At 36.0% G+C, this 15,391-nt stretch overlaps 1 protein-coding gene across 6 annotated transcripts in view; it reads left to right on the forward strand.

Moving 5' to 3' along the window:
* CASP8AP2 (caspase 8 associated protein 2) overlaps positions 1-15,391 on the forward strand; it is a 36,246-nt gene that overhangs the window by 6,590 nt on the left and 14,265 nt on the right. For 4 of the 6 annotated variants that reach the window (XM_049654002.1, XM_049653998.1, XM_049654001.1 and 1 more), the window contains exons 2-7: positions 3,769-3,844; positions 5,839-5,921; positions 8,260-8,328; positions 12,516-12,616; positions 13,164-13,238; positions 14,653-14,768. In XM_049654002.1, the coding sequence (XP_049509959.1) occupies positions 5,867-5,921; positions 8,260-8,328; positions 12,516-12,616; positions 13,164-13,238; positions 14,653-14,768 (416 nt within the window). In that variant the 5' untranslated portion in view covers positions 3,769-3,844; positions 5,839-5,866. Of the gene's footprint in view, positions 1-3,628; positions 3,845-5,838; positions 5,922-8,259; positions 8,329-12,515; positions 12,617-13,163; positions 13,239-14,652; positions 14,769-15,391 lie in introns of those variants that run through there. The other 2 variants (XM_049653999.1, XM_049654000.1) reach the window with 2 other exon arrangements.

The raw sequence follows: 15,391 nt of genomic DNA on the forward strand, positions 1-15,391 counted from the left end.
GACGAATCAAAGATAATGAGAGTTTGTAGCTTGAGAATGAGTTCAGGCAGGAGATAATTGTTTATATTTCCCATATCTAGGCATCTACCTTATTTGCTTTCATTATTATGCCTTATATAAATATCTTTTTCAATCTCACTGTCTCCATCTTGGGTTATGTTATTATGTGGACTCTTATATAAGCTCCTTCCCAGTTTCTTCACGTTTGTCTTTCTAGTTCATTCCACATGTTAATCTTTTCTCTTTATACCAGTGTTTCTAACTCAGAAACCTTCAGTGCTCTTGTCTTCTGAAATTTCAAGGCCAGATTCCTTAGTTGGACATTTAGTATCTTCTGTTTGACTCTAATGAAATTTGACAGTCTTATCTCCCAGTCCTCTTCTGCCCGAGGTTCATATATGCCTTCCCTCCAAAGTTAATGGTGTTCTCATTTGGAATCTACCTATCTCCACTCTTCTTCCCACTCTTCCATTGATATGCAGGTCCTTCTTTTACAAACCAGTCATCAGCCATATGCATGCTTTTATTCTCCACACATCTTTGCCAACATTTGGGAGTGGATAGTGGCTACAAGAGGGCATGAGTAATACTTCTAAGGTGATGATAATGATCTGTTTCTTGATCTGGGTGGTAATTAGATGGATGTGTGTAGGTTGTCAAAAATCATAGGACTGTATACTTATGATTGGTGGTTTTTTTTCCTATATGTTATACTTTAATAAAAAGTTTACTTCCTTTTCTCCAAAATAAAAAATGTCCTGCCTCTCCTAGGCCCTTTACATTTCAATTTAATTTTTATGGTCAACTTGTTAAGTTTGAGTGGGATTGCATTGAGTTGGAGAGAACTGCCAACTTTGATATTGAGTTTTCCTAAATATGATTGAATTATGTTTTGCCATTTATTTAGATCAGAAGCAAATTGCCTGTTTTTGTAAATAAAGTTTTATTGGAACACAGTCAGACCTATTTGTTTACATGTCGTCTTTGGTTGCTTTTGAGCTTCAGTGGCAGGGGTAGGTGGTTGTGACAGACCAGATGGCCTGCAAGCACAAAATATTTACTTTCTGGCCTTGTAAGAAGAAAAGGTTTCCATACCCCTGATTTAGGCCTTTCTTTCTATTTCTTTCTTTCTTTCTTTTTTTGATAATTTATTTATTTTTTTGAGAGAGAGAGTGCATGGGTAGGGAGAGGGACAGAGAGAGAGAGAAAGAGAATCTTTTTTTTTTTTTTTTTAAATGTTTATTTATTTTTGAGAGAGAGAGAAAGGCAGGGAGACAAGCAGACAGAGAATCCTAAGCAGGCTCTGCGCAGGGCTCAAACCGATGAACCATGGGATCATGAACTGAGCTGAAACCTAGAGTCAGATGCTTAGCTAACTGAGCCACCCAGGCACCAAGAAAGAAGGGAAGAGAGAGAGAGGGGGAGAGAGAGAGAATGAGAATATAATTTCTGTGTACTTAATGGTTTTGTTGTTGTAAATATCTTTTTATCAGTTATGTTTTAAAACTCTTGCGGGGTGCCTGGGTGGCTCAGATTCTCTCTCACTCCCTCTCTGCCCCTCTAACGCTCTCTCTCCCTCTTTCTCAAAATAAATAAAGTTAAAAAAAACCAAAACCTTAAAATTGTTTTGCTGGCATACAGGAAAGCGTTTTTGTGTGTTTATCTTACATTCAGGAACTTAAAACTCTTATTCTAATAATTTGTAGATTTTCTACATTGGTGGCCATAGTGTAAATAATGTCAGCTTTGCTTCTTTCCAGTTCTGTTTCAATTCATGCCTTACTCTTCTTTCAAACAGAAGCAAGCTTGACTTTAAAGGAGATGCTTTTGTGGTGTCATCATCATGTATGATGTTTGAGGGTTTTGTTTTGTAGTAGAAATATATCCTTTATCAGTTTAAAAAAGGTCCCTTAAATTTTCATAAACCCCAAGTTTGCTAGGAGTTAGTATTGAATTTATCATATGCTCTTCCTGAGCAGATGTTAGGATACACATATTTTGTCTCTAATATGATGAAATATACAAATATTTTTTTTACTGAGAGACTATTGGTTAGAATGGTTTTTGATTTATGGTAAAATTCAGAAGCACAGGGGTGCCTGTCTGGCTCAGGTACAGCATGCAACTCCTCATCTCAGGGTCATGAGTTCAAGCCCCACATTAGGTGTAGAGCTTACTTAAAAAAAAAAAAAAAAATCAGGAGTACAGAGAAATCTTGTTTATCATGCTACATCTCCCTCCCCAGTTTTCTCCGTTGTTAATGTCTTATTACATGATATTAGTATGGTACATTTCCTGTAATTATGAACCAACACTGCTTTATTTTTTTGTTTTTTTTTTAAGATTTTATTGTATTTTTATTTTATTTCAGAGACAGGGGAAGAGAGAGGGTTCATGTGGGGAAGAGGGGCAGAGGGATAGAAAGAGGATCCCAAGCAGGCTTCACGCTCTCATTGTGGAGCCCGGTGTGGGGCTCATCCCGTGGGATCATAACCTGAGCCAAAATCAAGGGTTGGGACACTTAACCGACTAAGCCACCCAGTTGCCCCATCTTTTTTTTTTTTTTTTTTTTTAAGTAATACCTGCCAGTAGTAAAAACTAAAACTGTAAAATGATATGCAATGAAGACTTTGATCTATTAGATTTCTGTTTAACCAAATCATTATCACCATTCTGTAAAAAACCCATTGACTGATTTTCCCTCCTCCATATGACAGTTTATTTTTAAATTAATTTATTTTTATTTTTTATTTTCATTAAATTTTTTTTAATGTGTGTTTATTTTTGAGAGAGAGAGACAGAGTTGTGAGTAGGAGACGGGCAGAGAGAGAGGGAGACACAGAATCTGAAGCAGGCTCCAGGCTCTGAGCTGTTAGCACAGAGCCTGACAGGGGGCTCAAACCCACGAGCCATGAGATCATGACCTGAGCCAAAGCTGGTTGTCTAACGACTGAGCCACCCAGGCACCACTTTTATTTTTTTTTAACATTTATTTATTTTTGAGAGAGAGAGAGGGAGAGAACATGCATGCATGTGAACGGGAAAGAGGCAGAGAGAGAGGCAGATGATCCAAAGCAGGCTCGTCACTGTGAGCCCAGAGCCCGATGCAGGGCTCAGACTCCTGAACCTGTGAGATGGCCTGAGCTGAAATCAAGAGCTGGCTGCTTAACCGACTGACTGAGCTACCCAGGCGCCCCCATATGACGGTTTATAGCTGGTAATAAGTTACTGTTAGAAAGCCTGTGAGTTTCTGCTGTGTCAGTAGTTTTGCTTTACCAAGAGTTAGTTCTGTTATTTGACAAATATGATTATGCCATTTGTAATTATTGTACAGACTATATTATAACAGTTAATCAAATCAGCTAATTGGAAAAAGTGTTGCAATGGGGAATGTGAGTAATGAATAAAACGATATACTTTAGGGGTGCCTGGGTGGCTCAGTTGGTTAAGCGTCTGACTTGATTTCTGCTCAGGTCATGATCTCACTGTTCATGGTATTGAGCCCTGCGTCAGGCTCTGTGCCAACAGCGTGGAGCCTGCTTGAGATGTTCTCTCTCTCTCCCTCTCTGTCCCTGCCCCACTTTCAGACGAACACTGTTTCTCTCTCTCTAAATATAAATAAACATCTTTAAAAAAAGATATATACTTTGATTGTATTTAAAAGTAGTAACATAAATTGTATCTCTTGTGATAGAACCATGACTTTTTCTTTGAGAATGAGTCCAGTGATTAGAGTTCTGACTTCTTTCTTTCTTTTTTTTTCTTAAGTAAGCTGTATACCCAGCGTGGGGCTTGAACTCATGACCTCGAGATCAAGAGTCAAATGCTTTACCAGCTGAGCCAGGTGCCCCCTGACTTCTTTCTTGCATAAACCACACCTATAAGACATTGCTTATGATTTCCATCCCTCCCTTCCTTCCTTCTTTAATTAAAATGGAGTAAGAATTTAGATACTTGTTTTTTTCTTTTTTTCCTTTTTTAATGTTTTTATTTATTTTTGAAAGAGGAGAGAGAGAGAGAGAGAGAAAGAGAAAGAAAGAGAAAGAGAGAGAGAAAGAGAAAGGGAAAGACAGAGCACGAGCTGGGTAGGGAGCTGGGTAGAGAGAGAGGGAGACACAGAATCTGAAGCAGGCTCCAGGCCCTGAGCTGTCAGCACAGAGCCTGATGCAGGGCTCAAACTCATGAATTGTGAGATCATGACCTGGGCTGAAGTCTGATGCTCAACCTACTGAGCCACCCAGGCGCCCCTAGATACTTGTTAATCAGTGTGAGTACAGACTAGGTTTTCTCTTCCATTATTTTGGATTATCTCACCTTCACTTGATTTGACAAGCAATCGTGTGTGTATCTTTCTGCTCACCTATGAATCTTTTCAAAGCATTCAGCTTAGTTTTTACTGGAAAAGAACTTCCTTTGGCAATATAATCTTTCATAATACTATTACTTAGAGAAATAAGGAAACCTGCATAATTGGATTTGGTAGTAAATGTGATCTGGCTATCGATAAGCCTATATCTCAGTTGGTGGGAGCAGAAATATACAGGTGCAGGTATTCTTAATGACTGTCCGTATCCACAGTGGCCATAGTTCATTGACCACAGGCATCATTCATCAGACTTTACTGGCAGAATGGAAAATGTCAGATAAGTCAGGTTTTCTTTTTCTTTCTTTCTTTCTTTCTTTCTTTCTTTTTTTAGCTGTTTTGGATACTTCTGTTGCTTTTTTCTTGCTACAAATAGCACTACATTGAATTTTCCTGTATATATATTTTGTAACCATGTGCTTGTATATCTCTCAGAATGAGTTACTAGATATGATTTGTTGGGTCAAAGATTATGTGCATATAAAAACTTGATAGCTATTGTCAAATTGCCTCCATGGAGTTTGTGCAAGTACATACTTGGGTGATGTATGAGAGTATGTCTTTTGTCACATCTTTACAAACCCTAGTATGGTATCAAATTCTTTACTATTTACCTGTCTTACTCTCTTATTGGTGAAAACACGTATGTCTGGAGTTCCCCAGACTGCTCCCAGGTTTGATGATTTGCTAAGAGGACTCACAGAACTCATCATGTAGTTGTACTTATTTAGTATGATATTGGCTTATTTTTGTATAAAAATTAATTTGTATTTTGGTCTATTTTATAAAATTAGTATCATTTACTTTGTGACATGGTTTAGCCATAATAAGTAAGCTTAAGCTTTTGGAAAACAGTAGGCACTTTTTTTGAAGTGATGGTAGAGAGTGAACTTATTCATTGTGTCCAAATTTAAAAATTGCTGTTTTTAAAAACGATTTAAAAAAAATTTTTTTTTAACATTTTATTTATTTTTGAGACAGAGAGAGACAGAGCATGAACGGGGGAGGGGCAGAGAGAGAGGGAGACACAGAATCAGAAGCAGGCTCCAGGCTCTGAGCCATCAGCCCAGAGCCCGACGCGGGGCTCGAACTCACGGACCGCGAGATCGTGACCTGAGCTGAAGTCGGCCACTTAACCGACTGAGCCACCCAGGTGCCCCTAAAAACGATTTTTTTAAATGTTTTTTTTTTGAGAGAGAAAGAGAGGGAGACACAGTGCAAGCAAGGCAGGGGCAGAGAGAGAGGGAGACACAGAATCTGAAGCAGGATCCAGGCTCCGAGTTGTCAGCACCGAGCCTGATGCAGGGCTTGAACTCGTGAACTGCAAGGTCACGGCCTGGGCCAAAGTAGGACACTTAACCGACTGAGCCACCCAGGTGCCCCTAAAAATTGCTTTTTAACTGAAAGCTAGGTTTATTCTCTGAATTGTGAGGTTGATTTTAACAATGGAAAAATCTTTATATTTCATGCTTTAGATGGCGACTGTCAAAAGGAAATAGGATCATGGCAGCAGATGATGACAATGGTGATGGAACAAGTTTATTTGATGTCTTTTCTGGTAAGACCTGTCTTTCTGAACTGTCTTTCTAAGTGTATTTAATTGCAAAATCATTTATTCTCATTGAAAACACTGTCATCAACTCTTTCTTCCCACACATAAATGAATTAACATAGTAAGGTGCCTGGCAAATAGGAAATGTTTAGTAAATGTGAGCTTTCTTATTATTACAGGGCTTTTAAGGCTCTCAAATATAATGAAATTAACAACTTTGTCAATATGAGTGGTAATGATATTTATTTTTCTATCCAAAGAAATATAAAATAGGTATTTGTTACTCTTGAGTAAGTTGAATACATTATGGTCCTTTACTCCCAAATACTTAAGTGTGTATTTCATAAGAAAAACTTGGGTTTTTTAATATAAGAACAGCACAATTATCAAAATTTCAGTAAATTTAACATTGATATAATACTTTTATTTAATCTGCTATTTTTGTTCCTGTTTTACCAGGTAACCCCAACATTTTCTTTATTATTATGATTGGATTTTAATCTATCATTTTAATACTTTTTCTCATCTTTTTTTTTCCTTCTGATTTTCTTACCTCCTTTCAAATGTTGAATATATTTTAGAATTTCATTCTAATTTATATATTAGCTTTTTGGGCTACAACACCTCTTTGCATTATTTTTTAGTGGCTGCTTAAGGGATTGGAGTATACCTCTTTAACATTTTGTAGTCTACTTCCTAGTATTGTACTTTTTCACCTAAGATGTAGAATCTTGTATGTATAGTTTTATTTAACCTTCATCCATCCTTTTATGTTAAAGATGTCATAAACCTCATGATACAGAGCTTCAATTTTTACTTTATATCATTCTACGTATCTTTAAAAACTTAAGAGGAATTAAAAGAAATTAAGAAAAATTTGTTATTTATATTTACTCTGTTATTTATCGTTTCTAGTCCTAGTATCCTCTAATGGCTTTTCAGTATCATTTTCCTCCCCATTCTCTCTTTTCCTCTTGGACTGCAGATATACAGTATGTGAGAACTTTTGATATTGCTAAGGTTACTAAGACATTTGTTGTTGTTTATTTGTTTTAAATCTTTTTCTCTCTATTCTTCAGATTGGGTAATTTTTATTGATTTACCTTCAAGTTCACTGGCTCTACTGTTAAGCACCTTCAGTGAAAATTTTTTTTCTTTTTTTTTTTTGCATTAGATATTGCACTTTTCAGTTTTAGGATTTTCATTCTTTGCTTGTTTGTTTTAGTTATTTTTTATTTATTTAATTTAGTAATCTCTACATCCATTGTGGGGCCCAAACTCATGACCCCAAAATCAAGAGTTGCACTCCACCAACTGAGCCTGCCAGGCATCCCTCATTCTTTGTTTTAATGGTTTCTGTTTCTCTGCCAAGATTTCCTATGTAGTAATTTTTGGATTGCATTCTGGATGCTCAATTCTGTTATGTTCTAGAGACACTGGATTATGCTATATTGTTTTTACTTTTAGCAAGATTTAACTTGGCTGAACTTAAACTTCTGTCTTACCTGTAGTGGATAGCAGCTGAAAACTCTGTTCAGATATTTTAGCTTTAACTGGACATTTTGGAGTTCTCACCTTTACTTATGTAGTTTGGAGGTCACTTGGAGATTTGGGCACAAATTGGGGAATACTCTTTCTGGATTTTCTTTCTTAGTTTCTAGTTGCTGTTATCATTCCCCAATTTTTTTCTTTCATTATTCAAGCTGTTGGGACCAGAGGTTTCCATCTAAGCTTTCACTGCTCATTGTGGCTCCAACTAGGGCTTATCCTTCTACAAAAAATTTTAATAAAGGGGGATAGGGAATGCATACAAGACTGTTTTCTCCTTTCAGGTGTCTCCCATTCAGTTTTTGCCCTCTTTGGATTGTTTTTAGATTTTCAGATTGCCTTTTTTTTCTTATTTAATTGAGGTATAATTATACTTATAACATCCTATTAGTTTCAGGAATACAACATAATGATTCAGTATTTGTATATAATGTGAAATGATCACCACAATGATAGTCTAGTGGCAGAGCATTTGACTACAGATAGCTTTTAATAATTTGCTTAGAGTTTATAGTTGTTATCAGCAGGAGGATTGGTCTGATAGAACCACTCTGCTATTATTGGAATTGGAACCTTCTCACAAGTTTGTTTTTGAAAGTGAGTTTTTAAGTCTAAATCTTATGTAATAGAGTCATAAATCTGTGTATTGAGATCTTTCTATTTATAAGGATGTTTAAAAATTGTAAACAATTGTGTTTTTTGGTATAAGACTAATAAAGTCTCTGTCTTTTCCTGGATTAGAAAAACTTCACTAACTGCATGAAGTCAGTTTTAATTATCTTTGATTTTCCTGCAGCTTCTCCTCTTAAAAATAATGATGAAGGTTCTTTGGACATATATGCTGGGTTGGACAGTGCTGTTTCTGGTATGTAAATTCTAAAATAAAAGTTTCATTTTCTTTGGTCAGTGTATTGGAAGTATTTATTTTGTTGTTGCCAATTCTTGGGAGTAATACATAGTTCCTGAACAATTTGCCCATTCTTTGAAATGGTTATACTTAGGTAATTATTTTTTTGACCAAAGTTTGATCACTAAAACAAATTAGCACTCAGTTTTGCTATTCATCTAGGTCTTAGATTTAATTGGACCTAGAGCAAGTATATTTTGTACATTGAAATGCAGCTGCTGGTGGTGTCTATACATATATTACTACTCATACTGTCATGGCTTACATATTAGAACTTTTGAAAAGGGTAGTTACTATAAATGTTTTCAAATGTATCAGTAAGAGGTGCCTGGGTAACTCAGTTTGTTGGACATCCAGCTTTGGTTCAGGTCATGATCTCGTGGTTTGTGAGTTCGAGCCCTGCATTGTGAGTTTGAGGCCCTGTCAGGCCTCTATGCTGACAGCTCAGAGCCTGGAGCCTGTTTCAGATTCTGATCTCCCTCTCTCTCTCTGCCCTTCCCCCATTTGTGCTTGCTCGCTTGCTGGCTCTCTCTCTCTCTCTCTCTCTGTCTCTGTCTCGCTCTCTCAAAAATAAACATTAAACAAACAAGCAAACAAATGTATCAGTAAGACTGGTATGGAGAGAGTCTAATGACCTATCCAAATTAGAAACCTTTCCATAATCAAATCTCTCAAAGCTTTGAACAAATATGGTCCTCACATCTGATTTGTTGTCATAAGTATTTTAGGTAAATTGGCTTTCCAACCAATCAGTACAGATTTGGATGAAATGCAGGAGATGCAGAAATATATAGCCCTTTGATTTGCAGGAGACACAACATCAAAAAGCTTGACACATATTTTCTATTTTCCCCACCTTTATTGAGATATAGTTAACATGTAACATTGTGTAAGTTTAAGTATTGATTTGATACACTTATACGTTGCAAAATGATTACCACTTTAGCCTTAGCTAAATTATGTGACATAATTACCTGCATCAATTATGTGATATAATTAGCCTGCATCAATTACGTGACATAATTACCATCTCTCTTTTGTGGTGAGAACATTTAAGATCTATTCTCTTAGCAACTTTTAAGTATGTAATACACACAGTATGATTAACTATCATCACTCTGCTGTGTTTTAGATCCCTAAACCTTATTTATCTTATAGCTAGAAGTTTATATTCTGGTTTTTTAAAGTTTATTTATTTATTTATTTAGAGAGAGAGCACAAGCGAGCATGAGCAGGGGAGGGGCAGAGAGAGAGGGAGAGAGAATCCCAAGTAGGCTCTTCCCTGTCAATACTGAGCCTGATGTGGGGCTAGAACTCACAAACCATGAGATCATGACCTGAGCTGAAATCAAGAGTGCTTAACCAACTGAGCCACCCAAGGGCCCCTGGAAGTTCATACTCTTTGATCAATATCTCTTCTGTCACCCCAGCCCCTGGTAACCACTGTTCTAGTCTGTTTCTATGTATTTGGCATTTTTATATTTCACATACAAGTTGATGTCATGTGCTATTTGTCTTTCTCTTTCTGACTTATTTCAATTAGCATAATGCCTGCAAGGTCTGTCCATGTTAGTGCAAATGGCAGGAGGTCCTTCTTTCTCATGGTTGAATAATATCCCATTGTATACATATGCCACATCTCTTTTAACCATCTGTTAATGAACACTTAGGTTGTTTCCATATGTTGGCTATTATGAATAATGCTGCAGTGAACATGGGTGTGCAGATATCTCTTTGAGATCCTGGGTTTTTTTTTTTTAAGTTTTTATTTATTTATTTTGAGAGAGAGAAAGAGAGGAAAAGAGAGAAATTGAGTGGGGAAGGGGCAGAGAGGGGGGGGACAGAGGATCTGAAGTGGGCTCTGCACTGACAGCAAAAACCCTATACGGGGCTCAAACCCATGAACTGTGAGATCATATTTATGACTCTATTACATATTAGTTTCAGGCATACGACATAATTATTCAGTATTTGTATATAATGTGAAATGATCACCATAGTAATAGTCTAGTGGTAGAGCATTTGATTACAGATAGCTTTCTGTACACTGCAGAGAGCCTGATGCAGGGCTTAAACCCATGAACCACTTCCACTTGAGCCGAAGTTAGGCGCTTTACCAATTGAGCCACCCAGGTGCCCTAAGATCCTCTTTTATATCCTTTGGATTAATACCCAGAGGTGGGATTACTGAATCATATTTCTATTTTTAAGTTTTTGAGGAACCTCCATAGTGTTTTCCATTGTAGCTGCACTGGTTTACATTCCCACTAATCTTGCACAAGTATTCTATTTTCTCCACATCCTTGCCAACACTTGTTATCTCATGGTTGTTTTTTGTTTTTTGTTTTTTTTTAATCGGGGAGGTCTCTGATAACAGCAGTCTTTACTGAACATTTACTTACTAAGTGTGGCAAGTGTTTGGTGCTTTTTATTTTTTACTTATTTATTTTATTGAAGTATAGTTGACATACAGTGTTATATTAGTTTCAAGTGTACAAAATAGTGATTTGACAATTCTGTACCTAATGCAGTGCTCATCATGGTAAGTGTAGTTACTATTTGTCACCATACAAAGTTATTACAATATTATTGATTATATTCCCTATTCTATAGCTTTTATCTCCTCTTTTTGGTGATAGCCATTCTAGCAGGTGTAAGGTGTTATCTCATTGTGATTTTGATTTGCATTTCCCTAACAGTTAGTCAGGTTGAGCACTTTTCCATGTTCCTGTTGGCCATTTGTATGTCTTTGGGAAAATGTCTATTCAGTTTCTCTGCCCATTTTTCTGTCAGATTTTTTTTTTTTTCCTTTGGCTGTTGAGTGGTATGAGTTCTTTATATATTTTGGATATTAACCCTATGTCAGATACTTAATTTGCAAATATTTTCTCCCATTCTGTGGGTTGCCTTTCACTTTGTTGATGGTTTTCTTTCCTATGCTGCAGCTTTGTAATTTGATGTAGTCCTACTTGTTATTTTTGCTATTGTTTCCCTTGTTTTTGGTGTGAAATCCAGAAAATCTTTGCCAAGACTGATGTCTAGGAGCTTACCCCCTTCCTTTTTTTTTTCTCTAAGACTTTTTGGGTCTCACATTTAAATCCCATTTGGAATGCAAGCTGGTGTAGCCACTCTGAAGACAGTATGGAGGTTCCACAAAAAACTAAAAATAGAACTACCTTACGGGCCAGCAATTGCACTACTAGGCATTTATCCACGGGGTACAGGTGTGCTGTTTCAGTGGGACACATGCACCCTCATGTTTATAGCAGCACTATCAACAATAGCCAAAGTATGGAAAGAGCCCAAGTGTCCACTGATGGATGAATGGATAAAGAAGATGTGGTATATATATGTACAATGGAGTATTACTTGGCAATCAAAAAGAATTTGCAACTACGTGGGTGGAACTGGAGGGTATTATGCTAAGTGAAATTAGTCAGAGAAAGACATAAATCATATGACTTCATTCATATGAGGACTTTAAGAAACAAAACAGATGAACCTAAGGGAAGGGAAACAAAAAATATAAAAACAGGGAAGGGGACAAAACAGAAGAGACTCATAAATATGGAGAACAAACTGAGGGTTACTGGAGGGGTTGTGGAGGGGGGATGGGCTAAATGGGTAAGGGGCACTAAGGAATCTACTCCTGAAATCATTGTTGATGATATATCCTAACTAATTTGGATGTAAATTTTAAAAAATTAAAAAAAAAAAACCATTTGGAGTTGATTTTTGTGCATGGAGTAAGATAGGGGTCCAGTTTTCTCAATACCATTTATGGAAAGAGCTTATCTATTCCCCATTGTATATTCTTCACTTGTCTGTCATACATAAATTTACTGTATTTATTTCTGGGTTCTGTATTCTGCTCCATTGATCTGTATATCTGTTTTTATGCCGATAGCATACAGTTTTGATTACTATAGCTTTGTATTATGATTAGAGATCAGGAAATGTGATGCCTACAGCTTTGGTCTTCTTTTTCAAGACAGCTTTTTTATTTGCAGTCTTGTCATTTCATACGAATTTTAGGATTGTTATTTCTATTTCTGTGAAAAATGACATTGGAATTCTGATAGGGATTGCATTGAATCTCAAAAGTACATGTTTTAATTTAAGGGCTTTTTGTATGTTTGTTTTAGACAGTGCTTCCAAATCGTGTGTACCATCCAGAAATTGTTTGGATTTATATGAAGAAATCCTGACTGAAGAAGGAACTGCAAAGGAGGCAACATATAATGATGTATGGGTTGCCAGAATTAAGGACAGAGTTATTTTAACCTTTTGTAACTTCTGAAGTGCAGACATCAGCTTATTATTAAACATTTTGTGTTGAAGAAATAGCTCTTAGTCTAAAAGAATATTTAAGTTTCTGTCTTCAGATCTGCTTTTTAAAATCTTTTCTGAATGCTTGTCTAAATTTAGTTATAATTTTGCTTGATTAAATTTAAGTGAATATATAAAACCTCAACAGGCAGTCAGTATGATAAAACATTTTATCTTTTCATGATTTGTACTAAGTTATAAAATGTCCCAAGACTTAATTCAGATGAATTTCTTTCTACCTTATTTGAATTTTAAGGTCTGGAGATTGAATGTGAAACTTAACAAGATGTGTTTTGGTTGAGACAATGTTAAAAACTAGTAGTTTTACTAAATATCTGTTAGTAGAAATAGACCTTGTCTATCCTTTGTAGGGGGTTGATTTTCTAAATTTTAAAATATTCTGAAGTGTCATATAAGCTAAGAAAATAATTTAGGATGATGCTTAATCTTTTTATATCTTACAGTTGCAAGTAGAATATGGTAAATGTCAGCTGCAAATGAAAGAGCTGATGAAAAAGTTTAAGGAAATACAGACACAGGTAGGATTATAATGAGTATTTTTGCCTCTCTGTTTTCTTTTACTGCTCCAGTCATTGAAGGGAAGTTTTATTGAGGCCCTAGGGCCTTTTGTGTTATTTTAAAATCAAAATGTAATAATTTTTTTTTGTTAGAAATTAAAATGCTTAAGTGTTGGCGGTTTATAAGGAAATTCTTCTTTTTAGTGTTAAATGATATAGCAAGTATGCAGAAACATGCATTATTTTCTGTGTCACTGAAAATGATATTGGAAAACTGATTTGTTAAATGGCACCGGCATAAAAATCTGTTACACTAGTTAACAAATAATAGAACATTAATGGAGATGATACCAGGTATTTTTTTTGTTTTTTGTTTTTTTTTTAATTTATTTTGAGAGAGAGAACACAAGTTGGGAGGGGCAGAGAGAGAGGGAGGGAGAGAGAGGGAGAATTCTAAGCAGGCCCTGTTCTATCAGCGTGGAGCCCAATATGGGGTTTGAACCCATGAACTGTGAGATCATGGCATGAGCCGAAATCAAGAGTTGGACACTTTAAGTGACTGAGCCACCCAGGAGCCCCGATACCGGGTGTTTTAAAAGGGAATGGTTTGAGGAGCAAAGATTTAGAATGGCTGTTGGGGGAAGGTGGTGATACCTTCATACTTTCGCAAGAGTGACTTTTTTGGTGAGTGTGCTGCAGAATACAGGAATGTCCTGTCTTGTTTTGATTTTTATTTATTTATTTATTTTTTTTGGTAAAGTTGTTTCTCTTCGTTTCCCTTTCCCCCCAAATAACTAGCCAATCCTAAATTCACTCTTTGTTCATTTGAGAATTAGTACATTGTTGTAAGTTAAACGTGAGTTGTTAAGTATAATAAAGCCTTATCATTTTTATCTTCAGTTTTCAAGGTAATAACCCAGGCAGAACTTTTTTCTTGTTATTGTCTTTTCATTTTGAACCTGGCTTTTTTTTTTTTTTTTTTAATGTTTATTTATTTTGAGAGAGAGAGCATGTGCACGCAGGTGTGTATGGGAGGGGCAGAGAGAGAGGGGGAGAGAGAATCCCAAGCAGGTTCCATGCTCAGTGCAGTGTCTTATCTCATGACTATGAGATCACAACCTGAGCCAATATCAAGACTTGGGTGCTTAACTGACAGCCACCCAGGTGCCCCTTGATCCATGTTTTAAGTAGTTTCACTTGAAATGGCCTTTGTTTGGTGTCTGTTATCTTTGAATCTCAGCTGTATAATGAACATAATAGTACTTCTTTCTCGTAGGACTTTTTTTGGAATCACACAAGATAAAAAACGTGATGCCTGGCTTGCAGTTAGAGCTTTCAGTAAACATTAGCTGTATTATATAAGTAAAAGTTTAATAATCCTGTAGACCTATACTTTATTTATATATATACTTTAAATATATTTTATGATGTTTAGAATTTCAGCTTAAAAAATGAAAACCAGTCTCTTAAGAAGAATATTTCAGCACTTATCAAAACTGCTAGAGTGGAAATAAATCGCAAGGATGAAGAAATAAATAATCTTCACCAAAGGTATAATTGAGGGGTGTGGATCTGTTTATGAATTACATGGCTGTTGATATGTGGAATATTTTAAACTTTTGAGTGGAAAGATGAAAATCATGCATTTTATTAAGTCTTTAAGGTTTTACTATGACTAATATTCTCTCTCTTTTTAAAATTTTGGTTGGAGGCAGTATTTTCCAGAGAATTTCATGTTTCCTTCCCTTGCATAGTCAAACCTCCAAAGCAGTTATCTAAACTTGCTGTCTTCATTTTATGTTTCTACTCACTCTTGACCCCCTTTCACTCTGACTTCTGCCTCCATTGGTACACCCAAATAGCTGTCATTTTGCTCAACGGTGACTGCCTCTAAGTCTATCAAATAGTTTTGATTTCTCATTTTAACCACCCTCACACATTATATGACATAATTGACCTTTTCTTGAAAATAGTCTCTTGATTTGGCTTTCATGGTTCTTAATTTTCTTCCTAACTTGAGGTTTATTCTTCTGTACTTGACTAGGTTGGAATTCTTAAAACTCAGACCTATGTCTTTTCCTATCTCTGTCAGTATATTCATTTGAAGTAATCTCACTCCTACTACATCAGTTCCATTTATATAGAAATAACTACTTCACATCTATACAGAATTT

The sequence above is a fragment of the Panthera uncia genome (assembly GCF_023721935.1).
Source record: "Panthera uncia isolate 11264 chromosome B2 unlocalized genomic scaffold, Puncia_PCG_1.0 HiC_scaffold_24, whole genome shotgun sequence".
Taxonomy (NCBI): domain Eukaryota; kingdom Metazoa; phylum Chordata; class Mammalia; order Carnivora; family Felidae; genus Panthera; species Panthera uncia.